We start from the raw sequence: 15,151 nt of genomic DNA, 5'->3' as shown, positions 1-15,151 counted from the left end.
ACCTTTTTAATTGCAATTTCCCCATATTTAATTCTCATTTTTACCATTTAATTCCTCATTTTCCTCCCCTTTTTTATCAGTATTTTCCCCCATTATTTTTTCAAATTATTCCCAATTTTATCAATTTTCCTCCCTTATTTATCAATATTTCCCCCTATTATTTATTCCAAATATTTCCAATTTATCCTCATTTTTCCCCATTATTTCTCCCCAATTTCCCCTTTATTCCCATTGGAATCCCCCATTGATTCCCATTGATCCCCACTGATTCCCAATTCCCCATTGATTCCCCATTGATCCCCCATTGATTCCCAGTTTCCCATTGGAATTCCCCATTTCCCAGCAGTGCATCAAACACCCCGCGCACATCAGGTGCCCGTTGGTGCACTGCGGACACAAAAAGTGGGAATTTTTGGGGTCAGATTCCATCAGAATTCCTTAGTGGGGTTGGCGGCAGGGAAACTGAGGCACGGGGTGGACATGGTGGTGGTAAAAATCAAAAATCCCCATGGAAAAGCTCCATTCTGGGTCTTAAAGGGTTAAATTATTCTGGGAATTATCCTGAAATTTATCTCTAATTTTTCCTGAATATTTCTGCTATTAATCCCTATCGTTTATCCCAAATATTCCCAATTTTTCCTCATTTTCCCACCTTATTTATTCTCATTTTCCACCCTTTTTTCCCCATTTCCCTCTCTATTTACCAATATTTCCCCCATTACTTATCCCGAATATTCCCATTTTTTCCTCATTTTCCCCCATTATTTCTCCCTATTCATTCCCATTTTCCCATTGGAATTTCCCATTCATCCCCATTGATTCTTCACTGGAATTCCCCATTGATTCCCAATTGCACTCTGATTCCCAATTCCCCATTGATTCCCATTGATCCCCATTGATTCCCATTGTTTTCCAATTCCCCATTGATTCCCATTGTTTCCCAATTCCCCATTGATTCCCAATTCCCCACTGATTCCCATTGATTCCCCATTGATTCCCCATTGATTCTTCATTGGAATTCCCCATTGATTCCCAATTGCACACTGATTCCCAATTCCCCATTGATTCCCCATTGATTGCCCATTGGAATTTCCCATTGATTCCCAATTCCTCATTGATTCCCATTGATTCCCATTGATTCCCATTGATTCCCAATTCCCCATTGATTCCCCATTGATTCCCCATTCACCATTGATGCCCCATTGATTCCCCATTGATTCCCAATTCCCGTTGGAATTCCCCATTGATCCCCAATTCTCATTGATTCCCCATTGATTGCCCATTGATTGCCCATTGATTGCCCATTGATTCCCCATTGATTCCCCATTGGAATTTCCCATTGATTCCCAATTCCCCATTGATTCCCCATCGATTCCCCATCGATTCCACATTGATTCCCATTGGTTCCAATTGATTGCCCATTGATCCCCAATTCCCATTGATTCCCCATTGATCCCCCATCGATTCCACATTGATTCCCATTGGTTCCAATTGATTGCCCATTCCCCATTGATTCCCCATTGATTCCCAATCCCCCATTGGAATTTCCCATGGTTGCACTGGGAAATGAGACAAAAATGGGAATTTTGGAGAATTTTGTTCTGTTGGAATTTGTGGCTGGGTTGGTGGAAGGGAAACTGAGGCACGGGGTGGACACGGTGATGGTGGAACCCAAAAATCCCCATGGAAAAGCTCCATTCTGGCTCTTCAAGGGTTAAATTATTCTGGGAATTATCCTGAAATTTATCTCTCATTTTTCCTGAATATATCTGTAATTAATCCTTAATATTTATCCCTAATATTGCCAATTTATCTGCATTTTCCCACCTTATTTATTCTCATTTTCCATCTTTTTTTCCTCATTTTTTTCTTTATTATCAATATTTTCCCCCATTCTTTATCCCAAATATTCCAAATTTTCCCCCATTTTCCTGTGTTATTTTTCAATATTTTCACCCTTTATTTATCCCTAGTATTCTCAATTTATTCTCATTTTCCCACCTAATTTATGAATTTTTTCCTATTATTTATCCCAAATATTGCCAATTTATCCCCATTTTCCCACCTTTTTTTCCCCAAATTTTCCCCCTTTATTTATCAATACATTCCTTGTAATTTATCCCAAATATTCCAAATTTTTTCTCCCTTTTCTCCCTTATTTATCAATATTTCCCCCAATTATTTATCCCAAATATTCCAAATTTTTCCTCATTTCCCTCCCTTATTTATTTCCCTTTCCCACCAATTTTAGTCCCTTATTTATCAATATTTTCCCCCTATTATTAATCCCTAATATTCCCAATTTTTCCCCCTTTTTCTTCCCTTATTTATCAATAATTTCCCCAATTATTTATCCCAAATATTCCCAATTTTTCCTCATTTTCCCACCATTTTTTCCCATTTTAATCCCTTATTTATCAATATTTCCCCCAATTATTTATCCCAAATATTCCTATTTTTTCCCCATTTTCCCACCTTTTTTCCTCATTTTAATCCCTAATTTATGAATAATTTTCCCTATTCTTTATCCCAATATTTCCAATTTTTCCTCATTTTCCCCCTACTTATTTATCTCAAATATTCCCAATTTTTCCCCATTTTCCCACTTTATTAATTAACAATTCCCCCAATTATTTATCCCAAATATTCCCAATTTTTCCTCATTTTCCTCCCTAATTTATCAATATTTCCCCCAATTATTTCTCCCAAATATTCCAAATTTTTCCCCATTTTTCTCTCTTATTTATCAATATTTTCCCCCATTATTTACCCCAAATATTCCCAATTTTTCCATTTATTTATTTCCATTTTCCCACAATATTTCCCCATTTTAATCCCTTATTTATCAATACTTTCCTCCATTATTTATCCCAAATATTCCTATTTTTTTCCCCATTTTCCCACCTTTTTTTCCTCATTTTAATCCCTAATTTATGAATATTTCCCCCCATTATTAATCCCAATTTTTCCAATTTTTCCTCATTTTCCCCCCTACCTATTTATCTCAAATATTCCAAATTTTTCCCCATTTTCCCACTTTATTAATTAACAATTCCCCCAATTATTTATCCCAAGTATTCCAAATTTTCCCTCATTTCCTTCCCTAATTTATCAATATTTTCCCCCATTATTTACCCCAAATATTCCCAATTTTTCCATTTATTTATTTCCATTTTTCCACCACTTTTTCCCATTTTTATCCCTTATTTATCAATATTTTCTCCTGTTATTTATCCCAAATATTCCCAATTTTTCCTCATTTTCCCCCATTATTTATTTTCATTTCCCACCAATTTTAGTCCCTTATTTATGAATATTTTCCCCCAATTATTTATCCCAAATATTCCAAATTTTTCCCCATTTTTCACTCTTATTTATGAATTTTCCCCCCATTATTTACCCCAAATATTCCCAATTTTTCCATTTATTTATTTCCATTTTCCCACAATATTTTCCCATTTTAATCCCTTATTGATCAATATTTTCCCCAATTATTTATCCCAAGTATTCCCAATTTTTCCTCATTTTCCTCCCTTATTTATTTCCCTTTCCCACCATTTTTAATCCCTTATTTATCAATTTTTCCCCCATTATTTACCCTAAATATTCCCAATTTTTCCATTTATTTATTTCCATTTTCCCACAATATTTTCCCATTTTAATCCCTTATTTATCAATAATTTCCCCATTATTTATCCCCAATATTCCCAATTTTTCCCCATTTTCCTCCCTTACTTATTTCCATTTTTCCACCACTTTTTCCCATTTTTATCCCTTATTTATCAATATTTTTCCCCAATTATTTATCCCAAATATTCCCAATTTTTCCTCATTTTCCTCCCTTATTTATTTCCATTTCCTATCATTTTTAATCCCTTATTTATCAATATTTTCCCCAATTATTTATCCCAAATATTCCAAATTTTTCCTCAATTTCCTCCCTTATTTATCAATATTTTCCCCCATTATTTATCCCAAATATTCCAAATTTTTCCTCTTTTTCCCACCATTTTTTCACATTTTTAATCCCTTATTTATCAATACTTTCCTCCATTATTTATCCCAAATATTCCTATTTTTTTCCCCATTTTCCCACCTTTTTTCCTCATTTTAATCCCTAATTTATGAACAATTTTCCCTCTTATTTATCCCAATATTCCCAATTTTTCCACATTTTCCCCCCTACTTATTTATCCCAAATATTCCCAATTTTCCTCAATTTTCCCACTTTATTAATTAACAATGTCCCCAATTATTTATCCCAAATATTTCCAATTTTTCCATTTATTTATTTCCATTTTCCCACAATATTTTCCCATTTTAATCCCTTATTTATCAATAATTTCCCCCATTATTTATCCCAAATATTCCCAATTTTTCCTCATTTTCCTCCCTTATTTATTTCCATTTCCCACCATTTTTAATCCGTTATTTATCAATTTTTCCCCCATTATTTATCCCTAATATTCCCAATTTAATCAACTAATTAATCAATTAATTGATTCCCAATAAGTTGAATTGTTCATTGAATTAATTCCACATTTAACTAATCCAAATTTTTGTTAATCAATCAATTAATCAGTTAATTAATAAATCAATCAATCAATCAATCAATTAATCAGTCAGTTAATCAAGTAATCAATCAATAACTAATTCATTGAATCCCATCCTGGCATTAATTAGCCCAAGATTTAATTAACCCCAAAATTAATCAATTCTTAATCAAATAATCAATCAATTAGTCATTTAATTGGTTCCCATCCTGGCATTAATTAATCCCAGATTTAGTTAATCAATAAATTAATCAATTAATCAATCAATAACCAATTCATTGGATCTCATCCTGGCATTAATTAGTCCCAGAATTAATTAATCCCACATTTAGTGAATCAATTAACTAAATCAATTAGTGAATCAATTAAATATTGAATTAATTAATAAATTAATCAAGCAATTAGTTAATGAATGAATTAATCAGTAATTAATTAATTGGATCACATCCGGGCATTAATTAGCCCCAGATTTATTTAACCCCTAAATAAATCAATTAATCAATCAATTATTCAGTTAATTGGTTCCCACTCTGGCATTAATTAGTCCCAGATTTAATTAATCCCAGAATTAATTCCTCAATCAATCCCTGAATTAATTAATCAATCAATAAATCAATCAATTAATCAATCAATTAATCAAGTAATCAATCAATCAATAACTAATTCATTGGATCCCACCCTGGAATTAATTACCCTCTGATTTAATTGCCCCACAATTTAATTAACCCCATCAATGAATCCCTGAATTAATTAATTAATCAATCAATCCATCCATTCATTAATGAATCAATCAATACCCAATTCATTGGATCCCACCCTGGCATTAATTAGCCCCAGATCTAATTAATCCCTGATTTCATTAATCATTTAATTAGTTAATCCATTAATGAATCAATTTTATATTTATTAATCAATTAATCAATACCCAATTGATTAATTGATTGATTGATTGATTAATTACCCAATTCCATTAGTTAATCCACTAATGAATCAATTCTATATTTATCAATCAATTAATTAATCAATACCCAATTCATTGGATCCCACCCTGGCATTAATTAACCCCAGATCTAATTAATCCCAGATTTCGTTAATCAATTAGTTAATCCATTAATCAATTTTATATTTATAAATATAACATATAATTATATACATAATATATAATTTTATATATAATATATAATTGTATAATAATTATAATTAATAAATTAATCCGTACCCAATTGGTTAATTAATTGATTGATTGATTAATTAACTACCCAATTCAATTAGTTAATCCATTAATGAATCAATTCTATATTTATTCATCAATTCATTCATACCCAATTGATTAATTAATTGATTAACTACCCAATTCAATTAGTTAATCCATTAATCAATCAATTCTATATTTATCAATCAATTAATTAATCAATACCCAATTCATTGGATCCCACCCTGGCATTAATTAACCCCACGTCTAATTAATACCAGATTTCATTAATCATTCAATTAGTTAATCCATTAATGAATCAATTCTATATTTATTAATTAATTCATACCCAATTGATTAATTAATTGATTGATTGATTGATTAATTACCCAATTCCATTAGATAATCCACTAATGAATCAATTCTATATATATCAATCAAGTAATCAATCAATACCCAATTCATTGGATCCCATCCTGGCATTAATTAACCCCAGATTTAATTAATCCCAGATTTTGTTAATCATTCAATTAGTTAATCCATTAATGAATATATTTTATATTTATAAATATAACATAAAATTATATACATAATATATAATTATATATGTAATATATAATTGTATTAGAAATATATAATTAATAAATTAAACCATACCCAATTGGTTAATTAATTGATTGATTAATTAACTACCCAATTCAATTAGTTAATCCATTAATCAATCAATTCTATATTTATTCATCAATTCATTCATACCCAATTGATTAATTAATTGATTGATTGATTAATTACCCAATTCAATTAGTTAATCCATTAATCAATCAATTCTATATTTATCCATCAATTAATTAATCAATACCCAATTCATTGGATCCCACCCTGCCATTAATTAACGCCAGATCTAATTAATCCCAGATTTTGTTAATCATTCAATTAGTTAATCCATTAATGAACCAATTTTATATTAATTAATCAATTAATCCATACCCAATTGATTAATTATTCAATTGATTGATTAATTACCCAATTCACTTAGTTAATCCATTAATGAATCAATTCTATATTTATTAATCAATTAATCCATACCAAATTGATTAATTAATTGTTTGATTGATTAATTACCCAATTCAATTAGTTAATCCAGTAATGAATAAATTATATATTTAGTAATCAATTAAACCATACCCAATTGGTTAATTAATTGATTGATTAATTAACTACCCAATTCACTTAGTTAATGCATTAATCAATCAATTCTATATTTATCAATCAATCAATAAATCAATACCCAATTCATTGGATCCCACCCTGCCATTAATTAACCCCAGCTCTAATTAACCCCAGAACTACTCAATCAATCAATACCTCAATTAATCAATCAACTCCTTAATTCATACACTAAATCCCCGAGCAATTAATCAACAAATCAATCACTCAATCAATGGATCAGCAGTTAATTGGATCCCATCCCAGCATTAATTACCCGCAGCATTAATGAACCCCTGTCCGTCCCTGCCTTGGTGGCCCCTGAGGACACTTTGGTGGCCCAGGAGGGGACAAGAAGGACCTTGAGGGGACACTTTGGTGGCCCTGGCAGGGCTTTGGTGGCCCAGGAGGGGACAAAGGAGCCCTTGGTGGCCCTGAGGGGACTTTGGTGGCCCAGGAGGGGACAGGGACACCCTGAGATGGTTTGGTGGCCCTGGGGACAGTTTGGTGGCCCAGAGGTGCCAAAGGAGTCCTTGGTGGCCCTGAGGTGACTTTGGTGGCCCAGGAGGGGACAAGGACACCCTGAGGGGTTTGGTGGCCCTGAGGACACTTTGGTGGCCCTGAGGGGACTTTGGTGGCCCAGGAGGGGGCAGGGACACCCTGAGGACACTTGGGTGGCCCAGGAGGGAACTTTGGTGGCCCTGGGATGACTTTGATGGCCCAGGAGGGGCCTTTGGTGGCCCTGGGACACTTTGGTGGCCCAGGAGGTGCCAAAGGAGCCCTTGGTGGTCCATGAGGTGACTTTGGTGGCCCCAGGCCCTGATGGCACCTGGGGGGACTTTGGTGGTGGCCCATGAGGGCACTTTGGTGGCCCTGGGGTGACTTTGGTGGCCCTGGAGGGAACAAAGTGAGCCCTTGGTGGCCCAGGAGGTGCCAAAGGAGCCCTTGGTGGCCCTGGGGGGACTTTGGTGGCCCCAGGCCTTGGTGGCCTCCAGGAGACCTTGGTGGCCCTGGGGACACTTTGGTGGCCCAGGAGGGGACAGGGACACCCTGAGCAGGTTTGGTGGCCCCTGAGGACACTTTGGTGGCCCAGGAGGAAACTTTGGTGGCCCCAGGAGGATTTGGTGGCCCCTGGGACAGTTTGGTGGCCATGAGGGGACATTGGTGACCCAGGAGGTGCCAAAGGAGCCCTTGGTGGCCCTGGGGTGACTTTGATGGCCCAGGAGGGGACAGGGACACCCTGAGGACACTTTGGTGGCCCAGAAGGGAATTCTGGTGGCCCCAGGAGGATTTGGTGGCCCCTGGGACGCTTTGGTGGCCCAGGAGGTGCCAAAGGAGCCCTTGGTGGCCCAGGGGGACACTTTGGTGGCCCCCAGGGTGACTTTGGTGGCCCCTGAGGGGACAGGGACACTCTGGGACACTTCTGGTGGCCATGAGAGGACATCGGTGGCCCCTGGGACAGTCTGGTGGCCCCTGAGGTGACTTTGGTGGCCCCTGAGGGGACAAAGTGAGGCCTTGGTGGCCCTGGGGTGACTTTGGTGGCCCAGGAGGGGACAGGGACACCCTGGGGGGTTTGGTGGCCCCTGGGGACACTTTGGTGGCCCAGGAGGTGCCAAAGGAGCCCTTGGTGGTCCATGAGGTGACTTTGGTGGCCCAGAAGGGGACAGGGACACCCTGAGGACACTTTGGTGGCCCCAGGCCCTGATGGCACCTGGGGGGACTTTGGTGGCCCTGAGGTGACTTTGGTGGCCCTGAGGGGACAGGGACACCCTGAGGGGCTTGGTGGCCCCTGAGGACACTTTGGTGGCCCTGGGGTGACTTTGGTGGCCCAGGAGGGGACAGGGACACTCTGGGACACTTTTGGTGGCCATGAGAGGACATTGGTGGCCCCTGGGGGGGTTTGGTGGCCCAGGAGGTGCCAAAGGAGCCCTTGGTGGCCCCAGAGGAGCCTTTGGTGGTCCCAGCCCTTGGTGGCCCATGAGGGGACTTTGGTGGCCCCAGGCCTTGGTGGCACCTGGGGGCACTTTGGTGGTGGCCCATGAGGGGACTTTGGTGGCCCCAGGCCTTGGTGGCCCCCAGGAGACCTTGGTGGCCCTGGGGTGGCTTTGGTGGCCCATGAAGGGCCTTTGGTGGCCCTGAGGACACTTTGGTGGCCCAGGAGGTGCCAAAGGAGCCCTTGGTGGCCCCAGGCCTTGGTGGCCCCTGGGGTGACATTGGTGGCCCAGGAGGTGACATGAAGGACCTTGAGGAGCCTTTGGTGGCCCTGGCAGGGTTTGGTGGCCCAGGAGGGGACAGGGACACTCTGGAATGGTTTTGGTGGCCATGAGAGGACATTGGTGGCCCCTGGGACACTTTGGTGGCCCAGGAGGTGCCAAAGGAGCCCTTGGTGGTCCATGAGGTGACTTTGGTGGCCCCAGGCCTTGGTGGCACGTGGGGGGACTTTGGTGGCCCTGGGGTGACTTTGGTGGCCCAGGAGGGGACAGGGACACCCTGAGGAGGTTTGGTGGCCCCTGAGGACACTTTGGTGACCCAGGAGGTGCCAAAGGAGCCCTTGGTGGCCCCAGAGGAGCCTTTGGTGGCCCCAGGCCTTGGTGGCCCTGGGGTGACTTTGGTGGCCCAGCAGGGGACAGGGACACCCTGAGGAGGTTTGGTGGCCCCTGAGGACACTTTGGTGGCCCAGGAGGATTTGGTGGCCCTGGCAGGGGTTTGGTGGTCCCTGGAGGGGACAGTTTGGTGGCCCTGGCAGGGTTTGGCAGCCCATGAGGGGACAGGGACACTCTGGGACACTTTTGGTGGCCCCTGGGACACTTTGGTGGCCCTGGCAGGGTTTGGTGGCCCAGGAGTGACAAAGGAGCCCCTGGTGGCCCATGAGGGGACTTTCGTGGCCCAGGAGGGGACAGGGACACCCTGAGGAGGTTTGGTGGCCCCTGAGGACACTTTGGTGGCCCTGGGGTGACTTTGGTGGCCCAGGAGGGGACAGGGACACCCTGGGACACTTTTGGTGACCATGAGGGGACATTGGTGGCCCCTGGGGGGGTTTGGTGGCCCAGGAGGTGCCAAAGGAGCCCTTGGTGGCCCCTTGGTGGTTTTGGTGGCCCCAGGCCTTGGTGGCCCCCAGGAGCCCTTGGTGGCCCATGGGGAGACTTTGGTGGCCCAGAAGGGGACAGGGACATCCTGAGGATACTTTGGTGGCCCCTGGGACACTTTGGTGGCCCAGGAGGGAACTTTGGTGGCCCCAGGAGAATTTGGTGGCCCCTGGGACAGTTTGGTGGCCATGAGGTGACTTTGGTGGCCCAGGGGTGACAAAGGAGCCCTTGGTGGCCCTGTGGTGACTTTGGTGGCCCTGGGGACACTTTGGTGGCCCTGAGGGGACTTTGGTGTCCCTAGAGGGGCCAAAGGAGCCCCTGGTGGCCCAGGGGGACACTTTGGTGGCCCCCAGGGTGACTTTGGTGGCCCCTGAGGGGACAGGGACACTCTGGGACACTTTTGGTGGCCATGAGAGCACATCGGTGGCCCCTGGGACAGTCTGGTGGCCCATGAGGGGACAAAGTGAGACCTTGGTGGCCCTGGGGTGACTTTGGTGGCCCCAGTCCTTGGTGGCCCATGAGGTGACTGTGGGGGCCCATGAGGGGACAGGGACACCCTGAGGTGACTTTGGTGGCCCTGGGACACTTTGGTGGCCCTGGCAGGGATTTCGTGGCCCCTGAGGGGACAAAGTGAGGCCTTGGTGGCCCTGGGGTGACTTTGGTGGCCCAGAGGTGCCGAAGGAGCACTTGGTGGCCCTGGGGTGACTTTGGTGGCCCAGGAGGGGACAGGGACACCCTGAGGACACTTCGGTGGCCCCTGGGACACTTTGGTGGCCCCTGGGACGCTTTGGTGTCCCTAGAGGGGCCAAAGGAGCCCCTGGTGGCCCAGGGGGACACTTTGGTAGCCCCCAGGGTGACTTTGGTGGCCCAGGAGGGGACAGGGACACTCTGGAATGGTTTTGGTGGCCATGAGAGGACATTGGTGGCCCCTGGGACACTTTGGTGGCCCCTGAGGTGACTTTGGTGGCCCATAAGGGGACAAAGTGAGGCCTTGGTGGCCCAGGAGAGGACTTCAGTGGCCCAGGAGGGAACTTTGGTGGCCCCAGGAGAATTTGGTGGCCCCTGGGACAGTTTGGTGGCCCATGAAGGGACAAGGTCACTCTGGGACATTTTTGGTGGCCCTGGGACAGTTTGGTGGCCCATGGGGTACATTGGGTGGCCCCTGGGGTGACTTTGGTGGCCCAGGAGGTGCCAAAGGAGCCCTTGGTGGCCCCAGGGGACCATTTGGTGGCCCCAGGCCTTGGTGGCCTCCAGGAGACCTTGGTGGCCCTGGGGTGACTTTGGTGGCCCAGGAGGGGACAGGGACACCTGAGGAGGTTTGGTGGCCCCTGAGGACACTTTGGTGGCCCAGGGGTGCCAAAGGAGCCCCTGGTGGCCCCAGGCCTTGGTGGCCCCCAGGAGACCTTGGTGGCCCTGGGGCGACTTTGGTGGCCCATGAGGGGATTTTGGTGGCCCCTGGGGTGACTTTGGTGGCCCCAGGAGTGACAAAGGAGCCCTTGGTGGCCCCCAGGAGACCTTGGTGGCCCTGGGGACACTTTGGTGGCCCAGAGGTGCCAAAGGAGCCCTTGGTGGCCCTGGGGTGACTTTGGTGGCCCAGGAGGGGACAGGGACACCCTGAGGAGGTTTGGTGGCCCAGGAGGGAACTTTGGTGGCCCCAGGGACACTTTGGTGGCCCCTGAGGACACTTTGGTGGCCCAGGAGGTGCCAAAGGAGCCCTTGGTGGCCCTGGGGTGACTTTGGTGGCCCAGGAGAGGACAGGGACACCCTGAGGGGTTTGGTGGCCCCTGGGGACACTTTGGTGGCCCAGGAGGTGCCAAAGCAGCCCTTGGTGGCCCTGGGACACTTTGGTGGCCCCTGGGACACTTTGGTGGCCCTGGGAGACCTTGGTGGCCCAGGAGGTGCCAAAGGAGCCCCTGGTGGCCCAGGGGGACACTTTGGTGGCCCCCAGAGTGACTTTGGTGGCCCCTGAGGGGACAGGGACACTCTGGGACACTTCTGGTGGCCTCTGGGACAGTTTGGTGGCCCTGGCAGGGTTTGGTGGCCCTGAGGGGACAAAGTGAGGCCTTGGTGGCCCATGGGGTGGTTTGGTGGCCCAGGAGGGGACAGGGACACCCTGGCAGGGTTTGGTGGCCCTGAGGGGACGTTGGTGGCCCTCGATGAGCCCTGAAGGGACAGGGGGTGACAAAACCCTGGGGTGACACCGGCTGTGCCCAAGGGGGGTGACAGGGACACCAGGGGGTGACAGGGACACCAGGGAGGTGACACAGCCACCAAAGAGGTGACGAGGCCACCAAAAGGGTGACAATGCCACCAAGGAGGTGACAGGGCCACCACAGGGGTGACATGGTCACTATAGGGGGTGACAGGGCCACCAGAGAGGTGACAGGGCCACCAAATGGGTGACATGGTCACTATAGGGGGTGACAGGGCCACCAGGGAGGTGACAGGGCCACCAGGGGGGTGACAGTGCCACCAAGGGGTGACAGGGCCACCACAGGGGTGACAGGGCCACCAGAGGGGTGACAGTGCCACCAGGGGGGTGACAGTGCCACCAAGGAGGTGACAGTGCCACCAGAGGGGTGACAGGGCCACCAAAGCAGTGACAGGGCCACCACAGGGGTGACAGTGCCACCAGGGGGGTGACAGGGCCACCAGGGGGGTGACAGGGACACCAGGGGGTGACAGGGACACCAGGGGGTGACAGGGCCACCAGGGGGGTGACAGGGACACCACAGGGGTGACAATGACACCAGGGGGGTGACAGGGCCACCAAGGAGGTGACAGGGCCACCACAGGGGTGACAGGGACACCAGGGGGGTGACAGGGCCACCAGGGGGTGACAGGGACACCACAGGGGTGACAAGGCCAGCAAGAAGGTGACAGGGCCACCAAATGGGTGACAATGCCACAGAAGGGTGACAGGGCCACCAGAGCAGTGACAGGGCCACCAAAGCAGTGACAGGGCCACCACAGGGGTGACAGGGCCACCAGAGGGGTGACAGGGACACCAGAGGGGTGACAATGACACCAGGGGGGTGACAGGGACACCAAAAGGGTGACAATGCCACCAGGAGGGTGACAGGGCCACCACAGGGGTGACAGGGCCACCAGGGGGGTGACAATGACACCAGGGGGTGACAGGGCCACCAGGGGGTGACAGGGACACCACAGGGGTGACAATGACACCAGGAGGGTGACAGGGCCACCACAGGGGTGACAGGGACACCAGGAGGGTGACAATGACACCAAGGGGCGACAGGGCCACCAAAGCAGTGACAGGGACACCAAACAGGTGACAGTGCCACCACAGGGGTGACAGGGCCACCAGGGGGTGACAATGACACCAGGGGGTGACAGTGCCACCAAGGGAGGGTGACAATGCCACCAAGGGAGGGTGACAGTGCCACCAGGGGCTGTCCCCGTGTCCCCAAAGGAGGTGGCACTGCCCTGGGGGTGTCCCCATCCCCTGAGAGCTGTCCCGGTGCCACCTCGGCTCTGTCCCTGTCACCCCAAAGGGTGTCCCTGTGTCCCCAAAGGGTGTCCCCATGTCCCCAAGGGGTGTCCCTGTGTCCCCAAGAGGTGTCCCCATGTCCCCAAAGAGGTGTCCGCATGTCCCCAATGGGGTGTCCCTGTCCCCAAAGCCATGTCCCCATGTCCCCTGGGGGTGTCCCCAAAGAGGTGTCCGCATGTCCCCAATGGGGTGTCCCTGTCCCCAAAGCCATGTCCCCATGTCCCCTGGGGGTGTCCCAAGGGGGTGTCACTGTCCCAAATCCTCTCAGGACCCCTCCTGGTGCCCACTCAGCTGGGTCCTGGTGCCACCTGAGGATGTCCCCATGTCCCCAAGGGGGTGTCCCTGTCCCCAAGGGGGTGTCCCAGTGTCCCCAAGGGGTGTCCCAGTGTCCCCAAGGGGGTGTCCCTGTCCCCAATCCCCTCAGGACCGTCCTCAACCCCTCACGATCCCTCCCACTGCCCCCTCAGCCTCATCCCGGTGCCACCTGAGGATGTCCCCTTGTCCCCAAAGGGCTGTCCCTGTCCCCAAAGGGGTGTTCCTGTTCCCAAGGGGTGTCCCTGTGTCCCCAATCCTCTCAGGACCCCTCCTGGTGCCCACTCAGCTGGGTCCTGGTGCCACCATGAGATGTCCCCATGTCCCCAAGGGGGTGGCACTGTCCCCAATCCCCTCACAACCCCTCCCGCTGCCCCCTCAGCCTGCTCCCGGTGCCCCCTCAGGCTGTCCCCATGTCCCCAAGGAGGTGTCCCTGTCCCCAAACCCATTTCCTCATGTCCCCAAGAACTGTCCCTGTCCCCTGAGGGTGTCCCCAAGGGGGTGTCCCTGTCCCCAATCCCCTCAGGACCGTCCCCAATCCCCTCACGATCCCTCCCGGTGCCACCTCAGCCTTGTCCTGCTGCCACCTGGGGATGTCCCCATGCCCCCAAGGGGGTGTCCCTGTCCCCAAAGGGCTGTCCCTGTCCCCAAGGAGGTGTCCCCATGTCCCCAAAGCGCTGTGGCCGCCTCAGAACTGCCCCAATCCCCTCACGACTCCCCCCGCTGCCCCCTCAGCCTGCTCCCGGTGCCCCCTCAGCCTGGTCCCGGTGCCACCACTGCTGTCCCCATGTCCCCAAGGGGGTGTCCCTGTCCCCAAACCCATTTCCTCACGTCCCCAAGGACTGTCCCTGTCCCCTGAGGGTGTCCCCAAGGGGGTGTCCCTGTCCCCAACCCCTTCATCCTGTCCCCATGTCCCCAGCGCCGTCCCCCTGTCCCCAGAGTGTCCCCATACCTGATAGACGGAAGCCTTGGGCAGGTCGAGGCACACGGTGCAGCAGAGCACGGAGTAGAGGCGCTCCTCCAGCTTCACGCTGCCCGCCGCCCCCTCCGCGCCGCCGCCGCCGCTCCCGGCCGCCCTCAGCCGCTTCTTGGGCGGCGCGTCGGGATCGGCGCCCGCCTCCAACAGCAGCGCCGCCGCCGCCGCCGCTTCCTCCGCGCCGCCGCTTTCGCCTCCTCCCCCCAGCGCGGCCGCGGCTGCGGGACCCGGAGCGGCCGCGGAAGGAGCGGAGGGAGCGGCGGGGCCGCCGCCGGCATCGCGCTCCTCCGGCCCGGACATCGCCGCCATCGCCGA

At 48.7% G+C, this 15,151-nt stretch overlaps 1 protein-coding gene across 1 annotated transcript in view; it reads right to left on the bottom strand.

Annotated features, from left to right (window-relative positions):
* ZFTRAF1 (zinc finger TRAF-type containing 1) overlaps nucleotides 1–15,145 on the bottom strand; it is a 36,368-nt gene extending 21,223 nt beyond the window's left edge. The window contains exon 1 of the mRNA XM_064700980.1: nucleotides 14,813–15,145. Within this exon, the coding sequence (XP_064557050.1) occupies nucleotides 14,813–15,145 (333 nt within the window). The remainder of the gene's footprint in view (nucleotides 1–14,812) is intronic.
* Between the last annotated feature and the right edge of the window lie 6 nt (nucleotides 15,146–15,151).

The sequence above is a fragment of the Zonotrichia leucophrys genome, unplaced genomic scaffold (assembly GCF_028769735.1).
Source record: "Zonotrichia leucophrys gambelii isolate GWCS_2022_RI unplaced genomic scaffold, RI_Zleu_2.0 Scaffold_293_66025, whole genome shotgun sequence".
In the NCBI taxonomy this organism is placed as follows: Eukaryota; Metazoa; Chordata; class Aves; order Passeriformes; family Passerellidae; genus Zonotrichia; species Zonotrichia leucophrys.
The sequence above is the reverse complement of the archived record's forward strand: the minus strand, read 5'-3'. Positions and strand labels throughout refer to the sequence as shown.